General features: G+C 47.2%; 1 protein-coding gene across 2 annotated transcripts in view; it reads right to left on the reverse strand.

Moving 5' to 3' along the window:
- mcu (mitochondrial calcium uniporter) overlaps nucleotides 1-24,749 on the reverse strand; it is a 134,632-nt gene that overhangs the window by 11,115 nt on the left and 98,768 nt on the right. The window contains exons 3-8 of one of the 2 annotated variants that reach the window (XM_042301407.1): nucleotides 20,511-20,574; nucleotides 16,276-16,446; nucleotides 4,407-4,511; nucleotides 4,008-4,120; nucleotides 3,850-3,897; nucleotides 283-486 (exon numbers count right to left, since the gene is read on the reverse strand). In XM_042301407.1, the coding sequence (XP_042157341.1) occupies nucleotides 283-486; nucleotides 3,850-3,897; nucleotides 4,008-4,120; nucleotides 4,407-4,511; nucleotides 16,276-16,446; nucleotides 20,511-20,574 (705 nt within the window). Of the gene's footprint in view, nucleotides 1-282; nucleotides 487-3,849; nucleotides 3,898-3,959; nucleotides 4,121-4,406; nucleotides 4,512-16,275; nucleotides 16,447-20,510; nucleotides 20,575-24,749 lie in introns of both variants that reach the window. The other variant, XM_042301406.1, reaches the window with a different exon arrangement.

The raw sequence follows: 24,749 nt of genomic DNA on the forward strand, positions 1-24,749 counted from the left end.
ACGCGAATGAACCAAACGCGAATGAACCAAACGCGAATGAACCAAACGCGAATGAACCAAACGCGAATGAACCAAACGCGAATGAACCAAACGCGAATGAACCAAACGCGAATGAACCAAACGCGAATGAACCAAACGCGAATGAACCTGCTCCAAAAACGCTACTAGAATACACAAAGACTAGTGCTAAGTCTCAACACACAAACAGTCTGGCCCTGTAAAAGGCTTGGATTTGCTGTGTGCTATAGAGTGTGTGTGTGCGTGTGTGTGTGTGTGTGTTACCTGGCGTGTGAGTACGTAGTAGGAGTACATAGCCATGGCGGTAGCGTAGGTAATGAAGTAGGTGACAGGCTCCATGATGTCCCAGGAGTACTCCCACCAGGTGAGACGCGCCAGGATCCCAAACTGTGTTGCCATGTAGGCCATGCCCCCCCACAGCACCCAGGTGGTACGACGCTCCGCCTTACGACTCAGCTCCTCCCTCACCTGGGCAAACAGCCAATCAGAGACATCAGTCATAAAAAGGAACACATTTGTAAAATGTGTGAATGAAGGACATTTTTTCCCCCGTGTCAAATCGCCAATTTGGTAGACCCATCCATTATGGGATTAATTGACACAAACAAACATTACAATAATTCACTATGGTAATTAATGATCATTCTTCTTCCGGTGTTCTCTGCATTGCGCATCGCATAAAGAGTAAAAACAATAAAGTTGCGTTGGATAAAAGCATCAGCTAAGAGATATATATAACTCACTCACTACCGTCACACATCTTATCACTCACTACCATCACAACCATCCATTGATTTGTGAATGAACTCTCCAAATATGCTGGCTTGTGTCCATCCTTCCATTGGGAGTAAACTGCTGAATACAGTTGTATTGAGCCTTTTCTATCCCCCCCTCCCCCCCATGCTAAACATTAACCATGCAGTTCTCTACCCCCCATGCTAAACATTAACCATGCAGTTCTCTACCCCCCTAAACATTAACCATGCAGTTCTCTACCCCCCCCCATGCTAAACATTAACCATGCAGTTCTCTACCCCCCCCTAAACATTAACCATGCAGTTCTCTACCCCTCCCCTAAACATTAACCATGCAGTTCTCTACCCCCCTAAACATTAACCATGCAGCTCTCTATCCCCCCCATGCTAAACATTAACCATGCAGTTCTCTATCCCCCCCTAAAACATTAACCATGCAGTTCTCTATCCCCCCCCATGCTAAACATTAACCATGCAGTTCTCTACCCCCCCTAATCATTAACCATGCAGTTCTCTACCCCCCATGCTAAACATTAACCATGCAGTTCTTTATCCCCCATGCTAAACATTAACCATGCAGTTCTCTACCCCCCATAAACATTAACCATGCAGTTCTTTATCCCCCATGCTAAACATTAACCATGCAGTTCTCTATCCCCCCCTAATCATTAACCATGCAGTTCTCTACCCCCTAATCATTAACCATGAAGTTCTCTACCCCCCATGCTAAACATTAACCATGCAGTTCTCTACCCCCCATGCTAAACATTAACCATGCTGTTCTCTACCCCCCCCATAAACATTAACCATGCAGTTCTTTCCCCCCATGCTAAACATTAACCATGCAGTTCTCTACCCCCCCCATGCTAAACATTAACCATGCAGTTCTCTACCCCCCCCATGCTAAACATTAACCATGCAGTTCTCTACCCCCCATGCTAAACATTAACCATGCAGTTCTCTATCCCCCCCATGCAGTTAAACATTAACCATGCAGTTCTCTATCCCCCAGTTCTCTATCCCCCCTAAACATTAACCATGCAGTTCTCTACCCCCCCATGCTAAACATTAACCATGCAGTTCTCTATCCCCCCTAAACATTAACCATGCAGTTCTCTACCCCCCTAAACATTAACCATGCTAAAACATTAACCATGCAGTTCTCTACCCCCCCCATGCTAAACATTAACCATGCAGTTCTCTACCCCCCATGCTAAACATTAACCATGCAGTTCTCTACCCCCCCATGCTAAACATTAACCATGCAGTTCTCTATCCCCCCCCCCATAAACATTAACCATGCAGTTCTCTACCCCCCTAAACATTAACCATGCAGTTCTCTACCCCCCATTAACCATGCTAAACATTAACCATGCAGTTCTCTACCCCCCATGCTAAACATTAACCATGCAGTTCTCTAAACATCCCCCTACCCCCTAAACATTAACCATGCAGTTCTCTACCCCCCTAAACATAAACATTAACCATGCAGTTCTCTATCCCCCCATTAACCATGCAAACATTAACCATGCAGTTCTCTATCCCCCTAAACATTAACCATGCAGTTCTCTACCCCCTAAACATTAACCATGCAGTTCTCTACCCCCCCATGCTAAACATTAACCATGCAGTTCTCTATCCCCCCATTAACCATGCAGTAAACATTAACCATGCAGTTCTCTATCCCCCTAAACATTAACCATGCAGTTCTCTACCCCCCTAAACATTAACCATGCAGTTCTCTACCCCCCTAAACATTAACCATGCAGTTCTCTACCCCCCTAAACATTAACCATGCAGTTCTCTACCCCCCATGCAGTTCTCTACCCCCCCTAAACATTAACCATGCAGTTCTCTACCCCCCCCATGCATGCTAAACATTAACCATGCAGTTCTCTATTCCCCCCATTAACCATGCTAAACATTAACCATGCAGTTCTCTATTCCCCCCCCATGCTAAACATTAACCATGCAGTTCTCTACCCCCCCCCATGCTAAACATTAACCATGCAGTTCTCTACCCCCCCCCATGCTAAACATTAACCATGCAGTTCTCTATCCCCCCATGCTAAACATTAACCATGCAGTTCTCTACCCCCCATTAACCATGCTAAACATTAACCATGCAGTTCTCTACCCCCCATGCTAAACATTAACCATGCAGTTCTCTACCCCCCCTACCCCCCATGCTAAACATTAACCATGCAGTTCTCTATCCCCCTAAACATTAACCATGCAGTTCTCTACCCCCCTAAACATTAACCATGCAGTTCTCTCCCCTAAACATTAACCATGCAGCCCCCCCCCTAAACATTAACCATGCAGTTCTCTATCCCCCCTAATCATTAACCATGCAGTTCTCTAACCCCCTAAACATTAACCATGCAGTTCTCTACCCCCCTAAACCCCCAGTTCTCTACCCGCCCATGTTAAACATTAACCATGCAGCTCTCTACCCCCTAAACATTAACCATGCAGTTCTCTACCCCCATGCTAAACATTAACCATGCAGTTCTCTACCCCCATGCTAAACATTAACCATGCAGTTCTCTACCCCCATGCTAAACATTAACCATGCAGTTCTCTACCCCCATGCTAAACATTAACCATGCAGTTCTCTACCCCCCCTAAACATTAACCATAAAGTGAATGGAATTCTAAACACAGGTATTCATGTCCATCAGAAGACAGAAGATATTTACAAATGTACTTAATGCCAATAAGTGACTGTGTGTGTCCCGTACCTTCTCTAGAGGACGTAGCTGTGAGTTGAGGTCCTCTAGTCTGACCACCAGTTCCTTCTCTTTACTAAGCTGATTTTGTGTGTGTGCGTGTATGTGTGTGTGTCCCGTACCTTCTCTAGAGGACGTAGCTGTGAGTTGAGGTCCTCTAGTCTGACCACCAGTTCCTTCTCTTTACTAAGCTGATTTTGTGTGTGTGCGTGTATGTGTGTGTGTCCCGTACCTTCTCTAGAGGACGTAGCTGTGAGTTGAGGTCCTCTAGTCTGACCACCAGTTCCTTCTCTTTACTAAGCTGATTTTTCTGTGTGTGCGTGTAGAGTGTGTGTGTCCCGGAACTTCTCTAGAGGACGTAGCTGTGAGTTGAGGTCCTCTAGTCTGACCACCAGTTCCTTCTCTTTACTAAGCTGATTTTGTGTGTGTGCGTGTATGTGTGTGTGTCCCGTACCTTCTCTAGAGGACGTAGCTGTGAGTTGAGGTCCTCTAGTCTGACCACCAGTTCCTTCTCTTTACTAAGCTGATGCTCTTCTATACGCATGGTGGTGTAGAGCTGCTGAACCAGGAACTTAACGTCGTTCAGACGCTCTGCCTCGTCATTGGCTAGGAGATCTACAGACACACACAGAGGGTTAGAAGGTAGAGACAGACAGACAGACAGACACACAGAGGGTTAGAAGGTAGAGACAGACAGACAGACACACAGAGGGTTAGAAGGTAGAGACAGACAGACAGACACACAGAGGGTTAGAAAGTAGAGACAGACAGACAGACACACAGAGGGTTAGAAAGTAGAGACAGACAGACAGACAGACAGACAGATGCCTACTTTCACCTCTTAAAAGTACGAAGTACAAAATAAATGTGTTTTCATCTCCTGACCCCTGGTCAATCTCACCTCTCCGTGGCGGTCGAACCAGGTGCGTAACGTCGTTGATGACCAGGTTGAAGTCATCCAACAGCAGGATGTCTATCCCTGTAGAAGAGGCTACCCTTGCCCCATCTGGACGGAGGGAGGGAGGGGAGAGGGGGAGGGGAGGGAGAGGGGAGACAGGGAGGGAGAGGGGAGAGAGGGGAGGGAGGGAGAGGGAGGGAGGGGAGGGAGGGGAGAGGGGGGAGGGGAGAGGGAGGGAGGGAGGGAGGGAGGGAGGGAGGGGGAGGGAGGGAGGGAGGGAGGGAGGGAGGGAGGGAGGGAGGGGGGAGGAGGAGGAGGGAGGGAGGGAGGGGGGAGGGAGGGGGAGGGAGGGAGGGAGGGAGGAGAGAGGGAGGGAGGGAGGGAGAGGAGAGGGAGGGGGGAGGGGAGAGGGAGGGAGGGGAGGGGAGGGAGGGAGAGGGGAGAGAGGAGGGAGGGGAGGGAGAGGAGAGAGAGGGAGGGAGGGGAGAGGGAGGGAGGGGAGAGGGAGGGAGAGAGGGAGGGAGGGAGGGAGATGAGAGAGAGGGAGGGAGGGGAGAGGGAGGGAGGGGAGGGAGAGGAGAGAGGGAGGGAGGGGAGAGGGAGGGAGGGAGAATGGAAAGAGACAAAGAGAGAGGGAGAGAGACAGAAACAAAGGGATATCAGTCATGAGACCACACTCTGCTACTTGAAACACACTTCACATCCTCATCATTTCATAGCAGTAACATTAAGCCTATTTCTCTGGATAGTCTCCCAACTGGCACCCTATTCCCTACATAGTGCACTACGTTTAACCAGGGACAATAGGGCTCTGGTCAGAGGTTGTGCACTATAAGGGTTGAAATAGGGAGCTATGTGAATGTAGAAAAGGCTCTGAGACCTTCTAATGGAGATCGTGCCTATGTCCCAAATTGATTCCTATTCCCTAGGCAGTGCACTACTTTTGATCAGACCCCTATCGGTAGTAGTGCACTAATTAGGGAAAAGGGTGCCATTTGGGAGGCAGGTCGGATATCACAGCCTCAGAGTGAAGACATCTGCACCACTCGTTAGAGGATAATGAGCACCGTCGGTAAAGGAGACAGGCCTCGTCCTGAACAGTACCCTATTCCATATAGAGTGCACTACTCCTGACCACTAAATAGGGTATAGGGGGCCATTTGGGAAGCAGATAAATAATAATGAGCATAGGACTGAATGGGTATTGTGGCAATATGCCCGAATACTGATTGTACAGCGTGGGTAACTATTGTCTACATAAGGGATAGGCAACTTTGATGGGGGGAGGGAGGGGGGGGGGCACTCATCATGAGGGTTCGCAGTTAACTAGAGTCTTCAACAACCAGGATTAATACTGGTAGAGTGGTTAACTAGTGTCTACAACAACCAGGATTACTACTGATAGAACAGAGTGGTTAACTAGTGTCTAAAACAACCAGGATTTCTACTGATAGAGTGGTTAACTAGAGTCTACAACAACCAGAATTACTACTGATAGAACAGAGTGGTTAACTAGTGTCTACAACAACCAGGATTACTACTGATAGAACAGAGTGGTTAACTAGTGTCTACAACAACCAGGATTACTACTGATAGAACAGAGTGGTTAACTAGTGTCTACAACAACCAGGATTAATACTGAAGAACAGAGTGGTTAACTAGTGTCTACAACAACCAGGATTACTACTGATAGAACAGAGTGGTTAACTAGTGTCTTCAACAACCAGGATTACTACTGGTAGAACAGAGTGGTTAACTAGTGTCTAAAACAATCAGGAATACTACTGATAGAGTGGTTAACTAGAGTCTACAACAACCAGAATTACTACTGATAGAACAGAGTGGTTAACTAGTGTCGACAACAACCAGGATTAATACTGGTAGAACAGAGTGGTTAACTAGTGTCTACAAGAACCAGGATTACTACTGGCAGAGTGGTTAACTAGTGTCTAAAACAACCAGGATTACTACTGATAGAACAGAGTGGTTAACTAGTGTCTACAACAACCAGGATTACTACTGATAGAACAGAGTGGTTAACTAGTGTCTACAACAACCAGGATTACTACTGATAGAACAGAGTGGTTAACTTGTGTCTACAACAACCAGGATTAATACTGATAGAACAGAGTGGTTAACTAGTGTCTACAACAACCAGGATTACTACTGATAGAACAGAGTGGTTAACTAGTGTCTTCAACAACCAGGATTACTACTGATAGAACAGAGTGGTTAACTAGTGTCTACAACAACCATGATTACTACTGGTAGAACAGTGGTTAACTAGTGTCTTAAAAACAGGATTACTACTGATAGAACAGAGTGGTTAACTAGTGTCTACAACAACCATGATTACTACTGATAGAACAGAGTGGTTAACTAGTGTCTACAACAACCAGGATTAATACTGGTAGAACAGTGTGGTTAACTAGTGTCCACAACAACCAGGATTTCTACTGATAGAACAGAGTGGTTAACTAGTGTCTACAACAACCAGGATTACTACTGATAGAACAGAGTGGTTAACTAGTGTCTACAACAACCAGGATTAATACTGATAGAACAGAGTGGTTAACTAGTGTCTACAACAACCAGGATTACTACTGATAGAACAGAGTGGTTAACTAGTGTCTTCAACAACCAGGATTACTACTGATAGAACAGAGTGGTTAACTAGTGTCTACAACAACCATGATTACTACTGATAGAACAGAGTGGTTAACTAGTGTCTACAACAACCAGGATTAATACTGGTAGAACAGTGTGGTTAACTAGTGTCCACAACAACCAGGATTTCTACTGATGAACAGAGAACAGTGGTTAACTAGTGTCTACAACAACCAGACTTACTACTGATAGAACAGAGTGGTTAACTAGAACAGTCTACAACTACAATTAATACTGATAGAACAGAGTGGTTAACAACCAGAATTACTACTGATAGAACAGAGTGGTTAACTAGTGTCTACAACAACCAGGATTACTACTGGTAGAACAGAGTGGTTAACTAGTGTCTACAACAACCAGGATTACTACTGATAGAACAGAGTGGTTAACTAGTGTCTACAACAACCAGGATTACTACTGATAGAACAGAGTGGTTAACTAGTGTCTACAACAACCAGGATTACTACTGATAGAACAGAGTGGTTAACTAGTGTCTAAAACAACCAGGATTACTACTGATAGAACAGAGTGGTTAACTAGTGTCTAAAACAACCAGGATTACTACTGATAGAACAGAGTGGTTAACTAGTGTCTACAACAACCAGGATTACTACTGATAGAACAGAGTGGTTAACTAGAGTCTACAACAACCAGAATTACTACTGATAGAACAGAGTGGTTAACTAGTGTCTACAACAACCAGGATTAATACTGAAAGAACAGAGTGGTTAACTAGTGTCTACAACAACCAGAATTAATACTGGTAGAGTGGTTAACTAGTGTCTTCAACAACCAGGATTACTACTGATAGAACAGAGTGGTTAACTAGTGTCTACAACAACCATGATTACTACTGATAGAACAGAGTGGTTAACTAGTGTCTACAACAACCAGGATTAATACTGGTAGAACAGTGTGGTTAACTAGTGTCTACAACAACCAGGATTACTACTGATAGAACAGAGTGGTTAACTAGTGTCTACAACAACCAGGATTACTACTGGTAGAACAGATTACTACTGTAGAACAGAGTGTTAACTAGTGTCTACAACAACCAGGATTAATACTGGTAGAGTGGTTAACTAGTGTCTTCAACAACCAGGATTACTACTGATAGAACAGAGTGGTTAACTAGTGTCTACAACAACCATGATTACTACTGATAGAACAGAGTGGTTAACTAGTGTCTACAACAACCAGGATTACTACTGATAGAACAGAGTGGTTAACTAGTGTCTACAACAACCAGGATTACTACTGGTAGAACAGAGTGGTTAACTAGTGTCTAAAACAACCAGGATTACTACTGATAGAGTGGTTAACTAGTGTAAAAACAACCAGGATTACTACTGATAGAACAGAGTGGTTAACTAGAGTCTACAACAACCAGAATTACTACTGATAGAACAGAGTGGTTAACTAGTGTCTACAACAACCAGGATTAATACTGAAAGAACAGAGTGGTTAACTAGTGTCTTCAACAACCAGGATTACTACTGATAGAACAGAGTGGTTAACTAGTGTCTACAACAACCATGATTACTACTGATAGAACAGAGTGGTTAACTAGTGTCTACAACAACCAGGATTAATACTGGTAGAACAGTGTGGTTAACTAGTGTCCACAACAACCAGGATTTCTACTGATAGAACAGAGTGGTTAACTAGAGTCTACAACAACCAGACTTACTACTGATAGAACAGAGTGGTTAACTAGAGTCTACAACAACCAGAATTACTACTGATAGAACAGAGTGGTTAACTAGTGTCTACAACAACCAGGATTACTACTGGTAGAGTGGTTAACTAGTGTCTACAACAACCAGGATTACTACTGATAGAACAGAGTGGTTAACTAGTGTCTACAACAACCAGGATTACTACTGATAGAACAGAGTGGTTAACTAGTGTCTACAACAACCAGGATTACTACTGATAGAACAGAGTGGTTAACTAGTGTCTACAACAACCAGGATTAATACTGAAGAACAGAGTGGTTAACTAGTGTCTACAACAACCAGGATTACTACTGATAGAACAGAGTGGTTAACTAGTGTCTACAACAACCAGGATTAATACTGAAGAACAGAGTGGTTAACTAGTGTCTACAACAACCAGGATTACTACTGGTAGAACAGAGTGGTTAACTAGTGTCTACAACAACCAGGATTAATACTGATAGAACAGAGTGGTTAACTAGTGTCTAAAACAACCAGGATTACTACTGATAGAACAGAGTGAACAGTTTAACTAGTGTCTTTAACAACAACCAGATTACTACCGATAGAACAGAGTACTACTGGTAGAACAGAGTGGTTAACTAGTGTCTAAAACAACCAGGATTACTACTGATAGAACAGTGGTTAACTAGTGTCTAAAACAACCAGGATTACTACTGATAGAACAGAGTGGTTAACTAGAGTCTACAACAACCAGAATTACTACTGGTAGAACAGAGTTACTACTGATAGAACTAGTGTTAACTAGTGTCTACAACCAGGATTAATACTGATAGAACAGAACAGACTGGTGGTTAACTAGTGTCTACAACAACCAGGATTACTACTGATAGAACAGAGTGGTTAACTAGTGTCTACAACAACCAGGATTACTACTGATAGAACAGAGTGGTTAACTAGTGTCTACAACAACCAGGATTACTACTGATAGAACAGAGTGGTTAACTAGTGTCTACAACAACCAGGATTAACTACTGGATTACTAGAACAGAGTGGTTAACTAGTGTCTGGATTACTACTGTTGGTTAACTAGTGTCTTCAACAACCAGGTGGTTACTACTGACTAGAACAGAGTGGTTAACTAGTGTCTACAACAACCATGATTACTACTGATAGAAGAGAGTGGTTAACTAGAGTCTTCAACAACCAGGATTACTACTGATAGAACAGAGTGGTTAACTTGTGTCTACAACAACCAGAATTACTACTGATAGAACAGAGTGGTTAACTAGAGTCTACAACAACCAGGATTACTACTGATAGAACAGAGTGGTTAACTAGAGTCTACAACAACCAGAATTACTGCTGATAGAACAGAGTGGTTAACTAGTGTCTACAACAACCAGGATTACTACTGATAGAACAGAGTGGTTAACTAGAGTCTACAACAACCAGGATTACTACTGATAGAACAGAGTGGTTAACTAGTGTCTACAACAACCAGGATTACTACTGGTAGAGTGGTTAACTAGTGTCTAAAACAACCAGGATTACTACTGATAGAACAGAGTGGTTAACTAGTGTCTACAACAACCATGATTAATACTGATAGAACAGAGTGGTTAACTAGTGTCTACAACAACCAGGATTAATACTGATAGAACAGAGTGGTTAACTAGTGTCTAAAACAACCAGGATTACTACTGATAGAACAGAGTGGTTAACTAGTGTCTACAACAACCAGGATTACTACTGTGTTTAATTTAATTTTATGTAACCTTTACTTAACTTTTACTTAACCTTTACTTAACCTTTACTTAAACTTTACTTAACCTTTACTTAACCTTTACTTAACTAGGCAAGTCAGTTAAGAACAAATTCTTATTTTCAATGACAGCCTACATGCTCTTCATGGTTGTGGTATAGCTGTGTGGTTGTGTGTGTTTATTTATTTTATTTAATCTTTATTTAACCAGGTAGGCTAGTTGAGAACACCTTTATTTAACCAGGTAGGCTTGTTGAGAACACCTTTATTTAACCAGGTAGGCTAGTTGAGAACACCTTTATTTAACCAGGTAGGCTAGTTGAGAACACCTTTATTTAACCAGGTAGGCTAGTTGAGGCTAGTTGAGAACACCTTTATTTAACCAGGTAGGCTAGTTGAGAACACCTTTATTTAACCAGGTAGGCCAGTTGAGAACACCTTTATTTAACCAGGTAGGCTAGTTGAGAACACCTTTATTTAACCAGGTAGGCTAGTTGAGAACACCTTTATTTAACCAGGTAGGCTAGTTGAGAACACCTGTTATTTAACCAGGTAGGCTAGTTGAGAACACCTGTATTTAACCAGGTAAGTTGAGAACACCTTTATTTAACCAGGTAGGCTAGGCACCTTTATTTAACCAGGTAGGCCAGTTGAGAACACCTTTATTTAACCAGGTAGGCCAGTTGAGAACACCTTTATTTAACCAGGTAGGCCAGTTGAGAACACCTTTATTTAACCAGGTAGGCTAGTTGAGAAGAAGTTCTCATTTACAACTGCGACCTGGCCAAGATAAAGCAAAGCAGTGCGAAACATTCAACAACACAGAGTTACACATGGAGTAAACAAACATACAATCAATAATACAGTAGAAAAAGTCTATATACAGTGTGTGCAAATGAGGTAGGATAAGGGAGGTAAGGCAATAAATAGGCCATGGTGGCGAAGTAATTACAATTTAGCAATTAAAACACTGGAGTGATAGATGTGCAGAAGATGAATGTGCAAGTAGAGATGATGGGGTGCAAAGGAGCAAAATAAATAACAGTATGGGGATGAGGTAGTTGGATGGGCTGTTTACAGATGGGCTATGTACAGGTGGAGTGATCTGTGCGCTGCTCTGACAGCTGGTCCTTAAAGTTATTGAGGGAGATACGAGTCTCCAGCTTCAGTGATTTTTGCAGTTCGTTCCAGTCATTGGCAGCAGAGAACTGGAAGGAAAGGCGGCCAAAGAGGAATTGGCTTTGGGGGTGACCAGTGAAATATACCTGCTGGAGCACGTGCTACGGGCGGGTGTTGCTATGGTGCCCAGTGAGCTGAGATAAGGCGGGGGGCTTTACCTAGCAGAGACTTATAGATGACCTGGAGCCAGTGGGTTTGGAGACAAGTATGAAGCGAGGGCCAGCCAACGAGAGCATACAGGTCGCAGTGGTGGGTAGTGTATGGGGCTTTGGTGACAAAACAGATGCCACTGTGATATAATGCATCCAATTTGCTGAGTAGATAGTTGCAGGCTATTTTATAGATGACATCTCCGAAGTCGAGGATCGGTAGAATAGTCAGTGCTTTGTTGCGAAATAGGAAGCCGATTCTAGATTTCATTTTGGACTGGACATGCTTAATGTGAGTCTGGAAGGAGAGTTTACAGTCTAACCAGACACCCAGGTATTTGTAGTTGTCCACGTATTCTAAGTCAGAGCCGTCCAGAGTAGTGATGCTGGACGTGCGGGCAGGTGTGGGCAGCGATCAGTTGAAAAGCATGCATTTAGTTTTACTTGTATTTAAGAGCAGTTGAAGGCCACAGAAGGAGAGTTGTATGGCATTGAAGCTCGTCTGGAGGTTAGTTAACACAGTGTCCAAAGAGGGGCCAGATGTATACAGAATGGTGTCGTCTGCGTCGAGGTGGATCAGAGACTCACCAGCAGCAAGAGCGACATCATTGATGTATAGAGACGGCCAGAGGTCCGGACAAGTCCTCCAATTTGACACACTGAACTCTGTCTGAGAAGTAGTTGGTGAACCAGGCGAGGCAGTTATTTGAGAAACCAAGGCTGTTGAGTCTTCCGATAGAATGTGGTGATTGACAGGGTCGAAAGCCTTTGCCAGGTCGATGAAGACGGCTGCACAGTACTGTCTATTATCGATGGCGGTTATGATATCGTTTAGGACCTTGAGCGTGGGGGCTGAGGTGCACCCGTGACCAGCTCGGAAACTAGATTGCATCGTGGAGAAGGTACAGTGGGATTCGAAATGGTCGGTGATCTATTTGTTAACTTGGCTTTTGAAGACCTTAGAAAGGCAGGGTAGGATAGATACACCTGTTGTCTATTCCATTTGCACAACAGCATGTGAAATGTATTGTCAATCAGTGTTGCTTCCTAAGTGGACAGTTTGATTTCACAGAAGTGTGATTGACTTGGAGTTACATTGTGTTGTTTAAGTGTTCCCTTTATTTTTTTGAGCAGTGTATGTGTGTGAGTATGTGTGTGCGTGTATATATATTTTATTACGTTTGCAATTGCAACAAATAATCTGCTCAGACCCCAACCAAGGAACATCAAAAGTTGTGCTATAAATTCACAGACAACACAAAGATTCCTTGATGTCCTTCCAGATTCCCTCTGTCTACCCAAGGACAAAAATCAGTTAACCACCTAACTGAGGAACTCAATTTAACCTTGCGCAATACCCTAGATGCAGTTGCACCCCTAAAAACTAAAAACATTTCTCATAAGAAACTAGCTCCCTGGTATACAGAAAATACCCGAGCTCTGAAGCAAGCTTCCAGAAAATTGGAACGGAAATGGCGCCACACCAAACTGGAAGTCTTCCGACTAGCTTGGAAAGACAGTACCGTGCAGTATCGAAGAGCCCTTACTGCTGCTCGATCATCCTATTTTTCCAACTTAATTGAGGAAAATAAGAACAATCCTACATTTATTTTTGATACTGTCGCAAAGCTAACTAAAACGCAGCATTCCCCAAGTGAGGATGGCTTTCACTTCAGCACTAATAAATTCATGAACTTTTTTGAGGAAAAGATCATGATCATTAGAAAGCAAATTACGGACTCCTCTTTAAATCTGCATATTCCTTCAAAGCTCAGTCGTCGTGAGTCTGCACAACTCTCCCAGGACCTAGGATCAAGAGAGACACTCAAGTGTTTTAGTACTATATCTCTTGACACAATGATGAAAATAATAATGGGCTCTAAACCTTCAAGCTGCATACTGGACCCTATTCCAACTAAACTACTGAAAGAGCTGCTTCCTGTGCTTGGCCCTCCTATGTTGAACATAATAAATGGCTCTCTATCCACCAGATGGGTACCAAACGCACTAAAAGTGGCAGTAATAAAGCCTCTCTTGAAAAAGCCAAACCTTGACCCAGAAAATATAAAAAACTATAGGCCTATATCGAATCTTCCATTCCTCTCAAAGATTTTAGAAAAGGCTGTTGCGCAGCAACTTACTGCCTTCCTGAAGACAAACAATGTATACGAAATGCTTCAGTCTGGTTTTAGACCCCATCATAGCACTGAGACTGCACTTGTGAAGGTGGTAAATTACATTTTAATGGCATCGGACTGAGGCTCTGCATCTGTCCTCGTGCTCCTAGACCTTAGTGCTGCTTTTGATACCATCGATCACCACATTCTTTTGGAGAGATTGGAAACCCAAATTGGTCTACACGGACATGTTCTGGCCTGGTTTAGATCTTATCTGTCGGAAAGATATCAGTTTGTCTCTGTGAATGGTTTGTCCTCTGACAAATCAACTGTAAATTTCAGTGTTCCTCAAGGTTCCGTTTTAGGACCACTATTGTTTTCACTATATATTTTACCTCTTGGGGATGTTATTCGAAAACATAATGTTAACTTTCACTGCTATGCGGATGACATACAGCTGTACATTTCAATGAAACATGGTGAAGCCCCAAAATTGCCCTTGCTAGAAGCATGTGTTTCAGACATAAGGAAGTGGATGCCTGCAAACTTTCTACTTTTAAACTCAGACAAAACAGAGATGCTTGTTCTAGGTCCCAAGAAACAAAGAGATCTTCTGTTGAATCTGACAATTAATCTTAATGGTTGTACAGTCGTCTCAAATAAAACTGTAAAGGACCTCGGCGTTACTCTGGACCCTGATCTCTCTTTTGAAGAACATATCAAGACCATTTCAAGGACAGCTTTTTTCCATCTACGTAACATTGCAAAAATCAGAAACTTTCTGTCCAAAAATGATGCAGAAAAATTAATCCATGCTTTTGTCACTTCTAGGTTAGACTACTGCAATGCTCTACTTTCCGGCTACCCGGATAAAGCACTAAATAAACTTCAGTTGGTGCTAAATACGGCTGCTAGAATCCTGACTAGAACCAAAAAATTTGATCATATTACTCCAGTGCTAGCCTCTCTACACTGGCTTCCTGTCAAAGCAAGGGCTGATTTCAAGGTTTTACTGCTAACCTACAAAGCATTACATGGGCTTGCTCCTACCTATATCTCTGATTTGGTCCTGTCGTACATACCTACACGTACGCTACGGTCACAAGATGCAGGCCTCCTAATTGTCCCTAGAATTTCTAAGCAAACAGCTGGAGGCAGGGCTTTCTCCTATAGAGCTCCATTTTTATGGAACGGTCTGCCTACCCATGTCAGAGACGCAAACTCGGTCTCAACCTTTAAGTCTTTACTGAAGACTCATCTCTTCAGTGGGTCATATGATTGAGTGTAGTCTGGCCCAGGAGTGGGAAGGTGAACGGAAAGGCTCTGGAGCAACGAACCACCCTTGCTGTCTCTGCCTGGCCGGTTCCCCTCTTTCCTCTGGGATTCTCTGCCTTTAACCCTATTACAGGGGCTGGGTCACTGGCTTACTGGGGCTCTCTCATGCTGTCCCTGGAAGGGGTGCGTCACCTGAGTGGGTTGATTCACTGATGTGGTCATCCTGTCTGGGTTGGCGCCCCCCCTTGGGTTGTGCCATGGCAGAGATCTTTGTGGGCTATACTCAGCCTTGTCTCAGGATGGTAAGTTGGTGGTTGAAGATATCCCTCTAGTGGTGTGGGGGCTGTGCTTTGGCAAAGTGGGTGGGGTTATATCCTTCCTGTTTGGCCCTGTCCGGGGGGCTAGGGTCAGTTTGTTATGACCTCGGATGGGGCCACAGTGTCTCCTGACCCCTCCTGTCTTAGCCTCCAGTATTTATGCTGCAGTAGTTTGTGTCGGGGGCTAGGGTCAGTTTGTTATATCTGGACTACCTGACATGTACTTCTCCTGTCCTATTTCAACTGTGTCCTGTGGTCATTTATGAATCTCTGTTCTAATTCTCTCCTTCTCTCTTTCTTTCTCTCTCTCGGAGGACCTGAGCCCTAGGACCATGCCCCAGGACTACCTGACATGATGACTCCTTGCTGTCCCCAGTCCACCTGGCTGTGCTGCTGCTCCAGTTTCAACTGTTCTGCCTTATTATTATTCGACCATGCTGGTCATTTATGAACATTTGAACATCTTGGCCATGTTCTGTTATAATCTCCACCCGGCACAGCCAGAAGAGGACTGGCCACCCCACATAGCCTGGTTCCTCTCTAGGTTTCTTCCTAGGTTTTAGCCTTTCTAGGGAGTTTTTCCTAGCCACCGTCCTTCTACACCTGCATTGCTTGCTGTTTGGGGTTTTAGGCTGGGTTTCTGTACAGCACTTTGAGATATCAGCTGATGTACGAAGGGCTATATAAATACATTTGATTTGATTTGTGTGTGTGTGTGTGTTACCTGTAGAGTAGATGGCCACACGGTCGATGCCCCTGTCCTCTGTCTGCAGCTGTGTGAGGAACACCCCAACACAGTCACTGAGGGGCTTCAGAGTGAACTGGCATCGCTCCCTACGGGACGGCAAACTGACTGAGATCACCGGCAGTCCATTCTGGTACACCACCGTCACCTCTGGAGGGGGGCAGGAGACAACAACATGATTTCATACACATACTCCCCCCTCCTTCCCCATTCCCTTAGCTACTGTACCCCTCCCCTTTGTCTTACCCCTATCCCATCGTCAAGATCCAAGTCTCTCTGGCTCTGATATGAGACCCTTGTGTATGTCTACTACCCCTCTCTCTCTAGGGTGTGTGTGTGGCTGCCTGTGTCTCTCTCCTGAGTGTGTGTGTGGCTGCCTGTGTCTCTCTCATGAGGGTGTGTGTGTGGCTGCCTGTGTCTCTCTCATGAGGGTGTGTGTGTGTGGCTGCCTGTGTCTCTCTCATGAGGGTGTGTGTGGCTGCTTGTGTCTCCTCTCATGAGGGTGTGTGTGTGTGTGTGGCTGCCTGTGTCTCCTCTCATGAGGGTGTGTGTGTGTGTGGCTGCCTGTGTCTCCACTCATGAGGGTGTGTGTGTGTGTGGCTGCATGTGTCTCTCTCATGAGGGTGTGTGTGTGTGTGGCTGCCTGTGTCTCTCTCATGAGGGTGTGTGTGTGTGGCTGCCTGTGTCTCCTCTCATGAGGGTGTGTGTGTGTGTGGCTGCCTGTGTCTCTCTCATGAGTGTGTGTGTGTGTGGCTGCCTGTGTCTCTCTCATGCTAGTATAATGGCAGCGCTATTAAAACCCACTTCAGCACGGAACACTCAGAGCCCTGACTGCAATGCCTCTCTCCCTCTCCATAACCTTTCAGTTCTCCTCAGAACAGATGCCAGTTTCTCCTTCAAAATTAATGACTGCTGGCTGTGGCTGAGAGAGAGAGAGAGAGACTGCTGAGCTGTTCGCTCCAAACTAACGTCCCACCAAGTTTTCGGGCAGGCTAATCAACTCCCGGTTTCTCTCCAGTGATGGGTCAAGGCTATCTTTGTCTCTTCAGAGCTGAGGAGAAACTGTTTCTGGGTCCAGGGCTGACAGAGGAATTAAGGACTCAGTCTACTGTTCCAAAACAACACCAGACTGCTGGTGCTGAGTAGTACTGACAAGCTAACCTGACAGGGGAATCCCAGGCATCTACTGTACTGAGCTCACATCAGGCCAAAACTCCTATCTCTGACAAGTAGTATTGCCAAACTATATTAAGCAGAATGCAGACTCTCTGGATCTGTCAGGGGAAGCCCCTACCCCCTCTCTTCCTCTCTGGATCTAACAGGGGAAGCCCCTACCCCCTCTCTACCTCTCTGGATCTGACAGGGGAAGCCCCTACCCCCTCTACATCTGGCAGGGGAAGCCCATACCCCTCTCTGCCTCTCTAGATCTGACAGGGGAAGCCCCTACCCCCTCTCTACCTCGCTAAATCTGTCAGGGGAAGCCCCTACCCCTCTCTACCTCTCTGGGTCTGACAGGGGAAGCCCCTACCCCCTCTCTACCTCACTAAATCTGTCAGGGGAAGCCCCTACCACTCTACCACTCTGGGTCTGACAGGGGAAGCACCTACCCCCTCTCTACCTCACTGAATCTGACAGGGGAAGCCCCTACCCCCTCTCTACCTCACTGAATCTGACAGGGGAAGCCCCTACCCCCTCTCTACCTCTCTGGGTCTGACAGGGGAAGCCCCTACCCCCTCTCTACCTCTCTGAATCTGTCAGGGGAAGCCCCTATCCCCTCTCTACCGCATCGAATCTGACAGGGGAAGCCCCTACCCCCTCTCTACCTCTCTGGATCTGACAGGGGAAGCCCCTACCCCATCTCTACCTCTCTGGGTCTGACAGGGGAAGCCCCTACCCCCTCTCTACCTCTCTGGGTCTGACAGGGGAAGCCCCTACCCCTCTCTACCTCACTGAATCTGTCAGGGGAAGCCCCTACCCCCTCTCTACCTCACCGAATCTGACAAGGGAAGCCCCTAACCCCTCTCTACCGCATCGAATCTGACAGGGGAAGCCCCTACCCCCTCTCTACCTCTCTGGATCTGACAGGGGAAGCCCCTACCCCATCTCTACCTCTCTGGGTCTGACAGGGGAAGCCCCTACCCCCTCTCTACCTCTCTGGGTCTGACAGGGGAAGCCCCTACCCCCTCTCTACCTCACTGAATCTGTCAGGGGAAGCCCCTACCCCCTCTCTACCTCACCAAATCTGACAAGGGAAGCCCCTACCCCCTCTCTACCGCACCGAATCTGACAGGGGAAGCCCCTACCCCCTCTCTACCTCTCTGGATCTGACAGGGGAAGCCCCTACCCCCTCTCTACCTCTCTGGATCTGACAGGGAAGCCCCTACCCCTCTCTACCTCTCTGGGTCTGTCAGGGGAAGCCCCTACCCCCTCTCTACCTCTCTGGATCTGTCAGGGAAGCCCCTACCCCCTCTCTACCTCTCTGGATCTGTCAGGGGAAGCCCCTACCTGACCCCTACCTCTCTGGGTCTGACAGGGGACCCCCTCTCTACCTCTCTGGGTCTGACAGGGGAAGCCCCTACCCCTCTCTACCTACCCCCTCTCTACCTCTCTGGGTCTGACAGGGGAAGCCCCTACCCCCTCTCTACGTCTGACAGGGGAAGCCCATACCCCTCTCTGCCTCTCTAGATCTGACAGGGGAAGCCCCTACCCCTTCTCTACCTCACTAAATCTGTCAGGGGAAGCCCCTACCCCTCTCTACCTCTCTGGGTCTGACAGGGGAAGCCCCTACCCCTTCTCTACCTCTCTGGGTCTGACAGGGGAAGCCCCTACCCCCTCTCTACCTCACTGGGTCTGACAGGGGAAGCCCCTACCCCCTCTCTACATCTGACAGGGGAAGCCCCTACCCCCTCTCTACCTCACTGAATCTGACAGGGGAAGCCCTGACCCCCTCTCTACCCTCTGGATCTGACAGGGGAAGTCCCTACCCCTCTCTACCTCTCTGGGTCTGACAGGGGACGCCCCTACCCCCTCTCTACCTCTACCCCCTCTCTACTGATCTGACAGGGGAAGCCCCTACCCCTCTCTACCTCTCTGATCTGACAGGGGAAGCCCCTACCCCTCTACCTCTACCTGACACTAAATCTGTCAGGGAAGCCCCCCCTACCCCTCCCTACCCCCTCTACCTCTCTGAATCTGTCAGGGGAAGCCCCTATCCCTCTCTACCTCACTGAATCTGTCAGGGAAGCCCCTACCCCCTCTCTACCTCACTGAATCTGTCAGGGGAAGCCCCTACCCCCTCTCTACCTCACTGAATCTGACAGGGGAAGCCCCTACCCCCTCTACTCTCTACCTCTCTGGATCTGACAGGGGAAGCCCCTACCCCTCTCTGCCTCTCTAGATCTGACAGGGGAAGCCCCTACCCCCTCTCTACCTCACTAAATCTGTCAGGGGAAGCCCCTACCCCCTCTCTACCTCTCTGAATCTGTCAGGGGAAGCCCCTATCCCCCTCTCTACCTCACTGAATCTGTCAGGGGAAGCCCCTACCCCTCTCTACCTCACTGATCTGTCAGGGAAGCCCCCCTACCCCCTGACTCTACCTCACTGAATCTGACAGGGAAGCCCCTACCCCCTCTCTACCTCTCTGAATCTGTCAGGGAAGCCCCTATCCCCTACCCCCTCTCTACCTCACTGCTGATCGAATCTGAATCTGGGGAAGCCCCTACCCCATCTCTACCTCTCTGGGTCTGACAGGGGAAGCCCCTACCCCTCTCTACCACACTGAATCTGTCAGGGAAGCCCCTACCCCCTCTCTACCTCTCTGGATCTGACAGGGGAAGCCCCTACCCCTCTCTACCTCACTGAATCTGTCAGGGGAAGCCCCTACCCCCTCTCTACCTCTCTGGATCTGACAGGGGAAGCCCCTACCCCATCTCTGGGTCTGACCTCTCTGGGTCTGACAGGGGCCCCTAAGCCCTGAATCTGACACCCCCCCATCTCTACCTCTCTGAATCTGTCAGACAGGGAAGCCCCTATCCCTACCTCTCTACCGCATCTCTACCTCACTGAATCTGACAGGGGAAGCCCCTACCCCTCTCTACCTCTGGATCTGACAGGGACCCCTCTCTCTCTGGATCTCTCTACCTCTCTGGATCTGACAGGGGAAGCCAGAATGCCTCCATGACAGACCACCAAACCCATGCTGTATAAACACTCACCTTCTGGAGCGGTGGAGGAACTCAGTAGTCTCTGGCCCTGCCATGAGGGGGCACCCCTCCATCCCTACACAGAGAGACAGAGAGAGAGAGACAGAGAGAGACAGAGAGAGACAGAGAGACAGAGAGAGAGAGAGAGAGAGAGAGACAGAGAGAGAGACAGAGAGAGAGAGAGAGAGAGAGACAGAGAGAGAGAGAGAGAGAGAGACAGAGAGAGAGAGAGAGACAGAGAGAGAGAGAGAAAGAGAGAGAGAGAGACAGAGAGAGAGAGAGAGAGAGAGAGAGACAGAGAGAGAGAGAGAGAGAGAGAGACACAGAGAGAGAGAGAGAGAGAGAGAGAGAGAGAGACAGAGAGAGACAGAGAGAGAGAGAGAGAGAGAGAGAGAGAGAGAGAGAGAGAGAGAGAGAGACAGAGAGAGAGACAGAGAGAGAGAGACAGAGAGGGAGAGACAGAGAGAGAGAGACAGAGAGAGAGAAAGAGAGAAAGAAAAGTATAATATTGTCTGTTTGAAATCAATTTTACAAATACCAGTTTAGCCTCTTCATTTAAACAGACAAATCAGTTTGTACACAATGTGCTGTCTAAATAACGTTTGATTTGAATTCAAAAAGGACAGACAGTATATATTGTTTACAGGAACATTATTTTACGGGTGTGTGTGTGTGTGTGTGTGTGTGAGATGAGCAACTGACTGTATTCTGCATTCTGCATTCTGCAGAACTGCATTCTGACTGTCAGAGTAATGGGAGAGTTTTACACAGTAGAAACAAGTTACAACACACACAGCTGTCTGAGCAGGGAGGGAAGAGGTGCTAGGACCCCTCCCCCTCCCTCCCTGCCCTCCCTCCTTCCGATAGTTAGTTCCTATTTGGTCTCCACATGAGTTGAATGAGTTTAGGGACAACACAAGACAGTATGTCACTGTTGCCCTGAGCAGAGAGGAAGCCTTTTAAAGGCAGACACGACCTGTCAGAACACAGAGAGAGAATTAAAGGAGGGGGAAAGAGAGGGAGAGGAGAGGGGAGAGGAGAGGGGAGGGAGAGGGAGGGGGGAGGAGGGGAGGGAGGGGGAGAGAGGGAGAGGAGAGGGAGGGAGAGGGAAAGAGAGGGAGAGGAGAGGGAGAGGAGATGGGAAAGAGAGGGAGAGGAGAGGGAGAGGAGAGGGAGAGGAGAGGGAGGGAGAGGGGGAGGAGAGGGGGAGGAGAGGGGGAGAGGAGAGGGAGAGGAGAGGGAGAGGAGGGAGAGGAGAGGAGAGGGAGGGGGAGGAGAGGGGGAGGAGGGGGGAGGAGGGGGGAGGAGGAGAGAGGAGAGGGGGAGGGGGAGGAGAGGGTCGGAGGTGATGTCCTCTCTGAGGGGGTAGAATCTGGTCCTGTGATGTCCTCTCTGGGCCCAGTATCCCTGGCATCTGGTCCTGTGATGTCCTCTCTGGGCCCAGTATCCCTGTAGAATCTGGTCCTGTGAGGGGCCCAGAGGGGGAGTCCTCTCTGGGCCCAGTATCCCTGTAGCATCTGGTCCTGGATGAGAAACAGGGTGTCGGGTCAGTCTCCCTGTCAGGTCCTGTGATGTCAGTATCCCTGTAGAATCTGGTCCTGTGATGTCCTCTCTGGGCCCAGTATCCCTGTAGAATCTGGTCCTGTGATGTCCTCTCTGGGCCCAGTATCCCTGTAGAATCTGGTCCTGTGATGTCCTCTCTGGGCCCAGTATCCCTGTAGCATCTGGTCCTGTGATGTCCTCTCTGGGCCCAGTATCCCTGTAGAATCTGGTCCTGTGATGTCCTCTCTGGGCCCAGTATCCCTGTAGAATCTGGTCCTGTGATGTCCTCTCTGGGCCCAGTATCCCTGTAGAATCTGGTCCTGTGATGTCCTCTCTGGGCCCAGTATCCCTGTAGAATCTGGTCCTGTGATGTCCTCTCTGGGCCCAGTATCCCTGTAGAATCTGGTCCTGTGATGTCCTCTCTGGGCCCAGTATCCCTGTAGAATCTGGTCCTGTGATGTCCTCTCTGGGCCCAGTATCCCTGTAGCATCTGGTCCTGTGATGTCCTCTCTGGGCCCAGTATCCCTGTAGAATCTGGTCCTGTGATGTCCTCTCTGGGCCCAGTATCCCTGTAGAAGCTGGTCCTGTGATGTCCTCTCTGGGCCCAGTATCCCTGTAGAAGCTGGTCCTGTGATGTCGATACAAACAGGATGAACCTGGGACTTCACATCCGACCTCTTTCCACTGAGCAGAGAGGGCCCTGTGACGCAGTGGGCCCTGTGACGCAGTGGGCCCTGTGACGCAGTGGGCCCTGTGACGCAGTGGGCCCTGTGACGCAGGATGGGACTTGGGGACTCAGATATTCCAATATGGGCCAACTATCTGCACTGTAACTTCACACGAACCCTTCAGACTAATCACAGACGCTGCTGCTCCTGTGTATTATCAGTCACTTTAGCCCCACCTGTATGTACAGATCTACCTCAATGACCTGGTACCCCTGAACATTGACCCGGTACTGGTACTCCGTGTATATAGTCAAGTTATTGTTACTCAGTGTGTATTTATTCCTCGTGGTATAATTGTTCTATAATTTCTGTATTTTCTTTCCCTCTCCGTTGTTGGGAAGGGCCGTAATCATTTCACTGTTAGTCTACGCCTGTTGTTTGTGAAGGATGTGACGAATAATATTTGATTTGAGTCACCCTGTGGTGCAGTGGGCCCTGTGGCGCAGTCGGCCCTGTGGCGCAGTGGGCCTTGTGGCGCAGTGGGTTCCTGTATCCATCTCCGTACTGTGACAAAGTAAAACCTGGGGTGCAGCTCTTCCATGGAGACTCAAGTCCCAGTCAATCAGTCAGCCAGTCAATCAGTCAGTCGATCATTGATTAGCTTGCCATCTGTCAATCAGAGAATGAGTCTGCCAAACACTGCATTAGCCAGACTGGGCTTTCAGTCCAACAGACAAACTAAGCCCGACCTTGACAACTGTTACAGAATGCACACACCAGCTCAATCTCTCAGCTGTTTACATGGCGGCAGGTAGCCTAGCGGTCAGAGAGTTGGGCTAGTAACCCAAATTGCTCCAACGGCGACCCTGGCCGTGACCCCACTCTCCAATGGTGTCTCACACAAGAGAGTTGAGATACGCAAAAAAAAAAAAAAAACAGAACATTTCCAATTCACATATGCCAATTAAATTTACACAAATATAAGCAGTTCCCTACAGATGTCTACTTATTATGTTTACCAAGACAGTGGTGGGGTGGACACTTTGCTATTGTTTCAACTGCAGATTTCCCCTTTACCAACTGTTAATGAGCTTAATGTGGGATGAGGAACAATACACATTTGGTGACATGGATTAGGCCGTGGGATCCTATTGGATGAGGGAAAATCAGTCACATTTAGCAAAAAGAAGACAGTGTGGACAGCCTGTTGAAATGAGGTGACAATACCGGGCTGTGTCAGTCTAATCTCTTGTGGACAGCCTGTTGAAATGAGGTGACAATACCGGGCTGTGTCGGTCTAATCTCTTGTGGACAGCCTGTTGAAATGAGGTGACAATACCGGGCTGTGTCAGTCTAATCTCTTGTGGACAGCCTGTTGAAATGAGGTGACAATACTGGGCTGTGTCGGTCTAATCTCTTGTGGACAGACGCACGTAACATAAATGGTAGTAGCACCCTCCTTCTAGACTACCCTTACTATGGCTCTGTGTGTCCGTCTAGACTACCCTTACTATGGCTCTGTGTGTCCGTCTAGACTACCCTTACTATGGCTCTGTGTGTCCATCTAGACTACCCTTACTATGGCTCTGTGTCCGTCTAGTCCGTCTGTGTGTCCGTCTAGACTACCCTTACTATGGCTCTGTGTCTGTCCGTCTAGACTACCCTTACTATGGCTCTGTGTGTCCGTCTAGACTACCCTTACTATGGCTCTGTGTGTCCTTCTAGACTACCCTTACTATGGCTCTGTGTGTCCTTCTAGACTACCCTTACTATGGCTCTGTGTGTCCGTCTAGACTACCCTTACTATGGCTCTGTGTGTCCGTCTAGACTACCCTTACTATGGCTCTGTGTGTCCGTCTAGACTACCCTTACTATGGCTCTGTGTGTCCGTCTAGACTACCCTTACTATGGCTCTGTGTGTCCGTCTAGACTACCCTTACTATGGCTCTGTGTGTCCGTCTAGACTACCCTTACTATGGCTCTGTGTGTCCGTCTAGACTACCCTTACTTCTAAATAGTCACATGGATTTTTAATTTATTT

Source organism: Oncorhynchus tshawytscha, linkage group LG19 (assembly GCF_018296145.1).
Source record: "Oncorhynchus tshawytscha isolate Ot180627B linkage group LG19, Otsh_v2.0, whole genome shotgun sequence".
Classification (NCBI taxonomy): domain Eukaryota; kingdom Metazoa; phylum Chordata; class Actinopteri; order Salmoniformes; family Salmonidae; genus Oncorhynchus; species Oncorhynchus tshawytscha.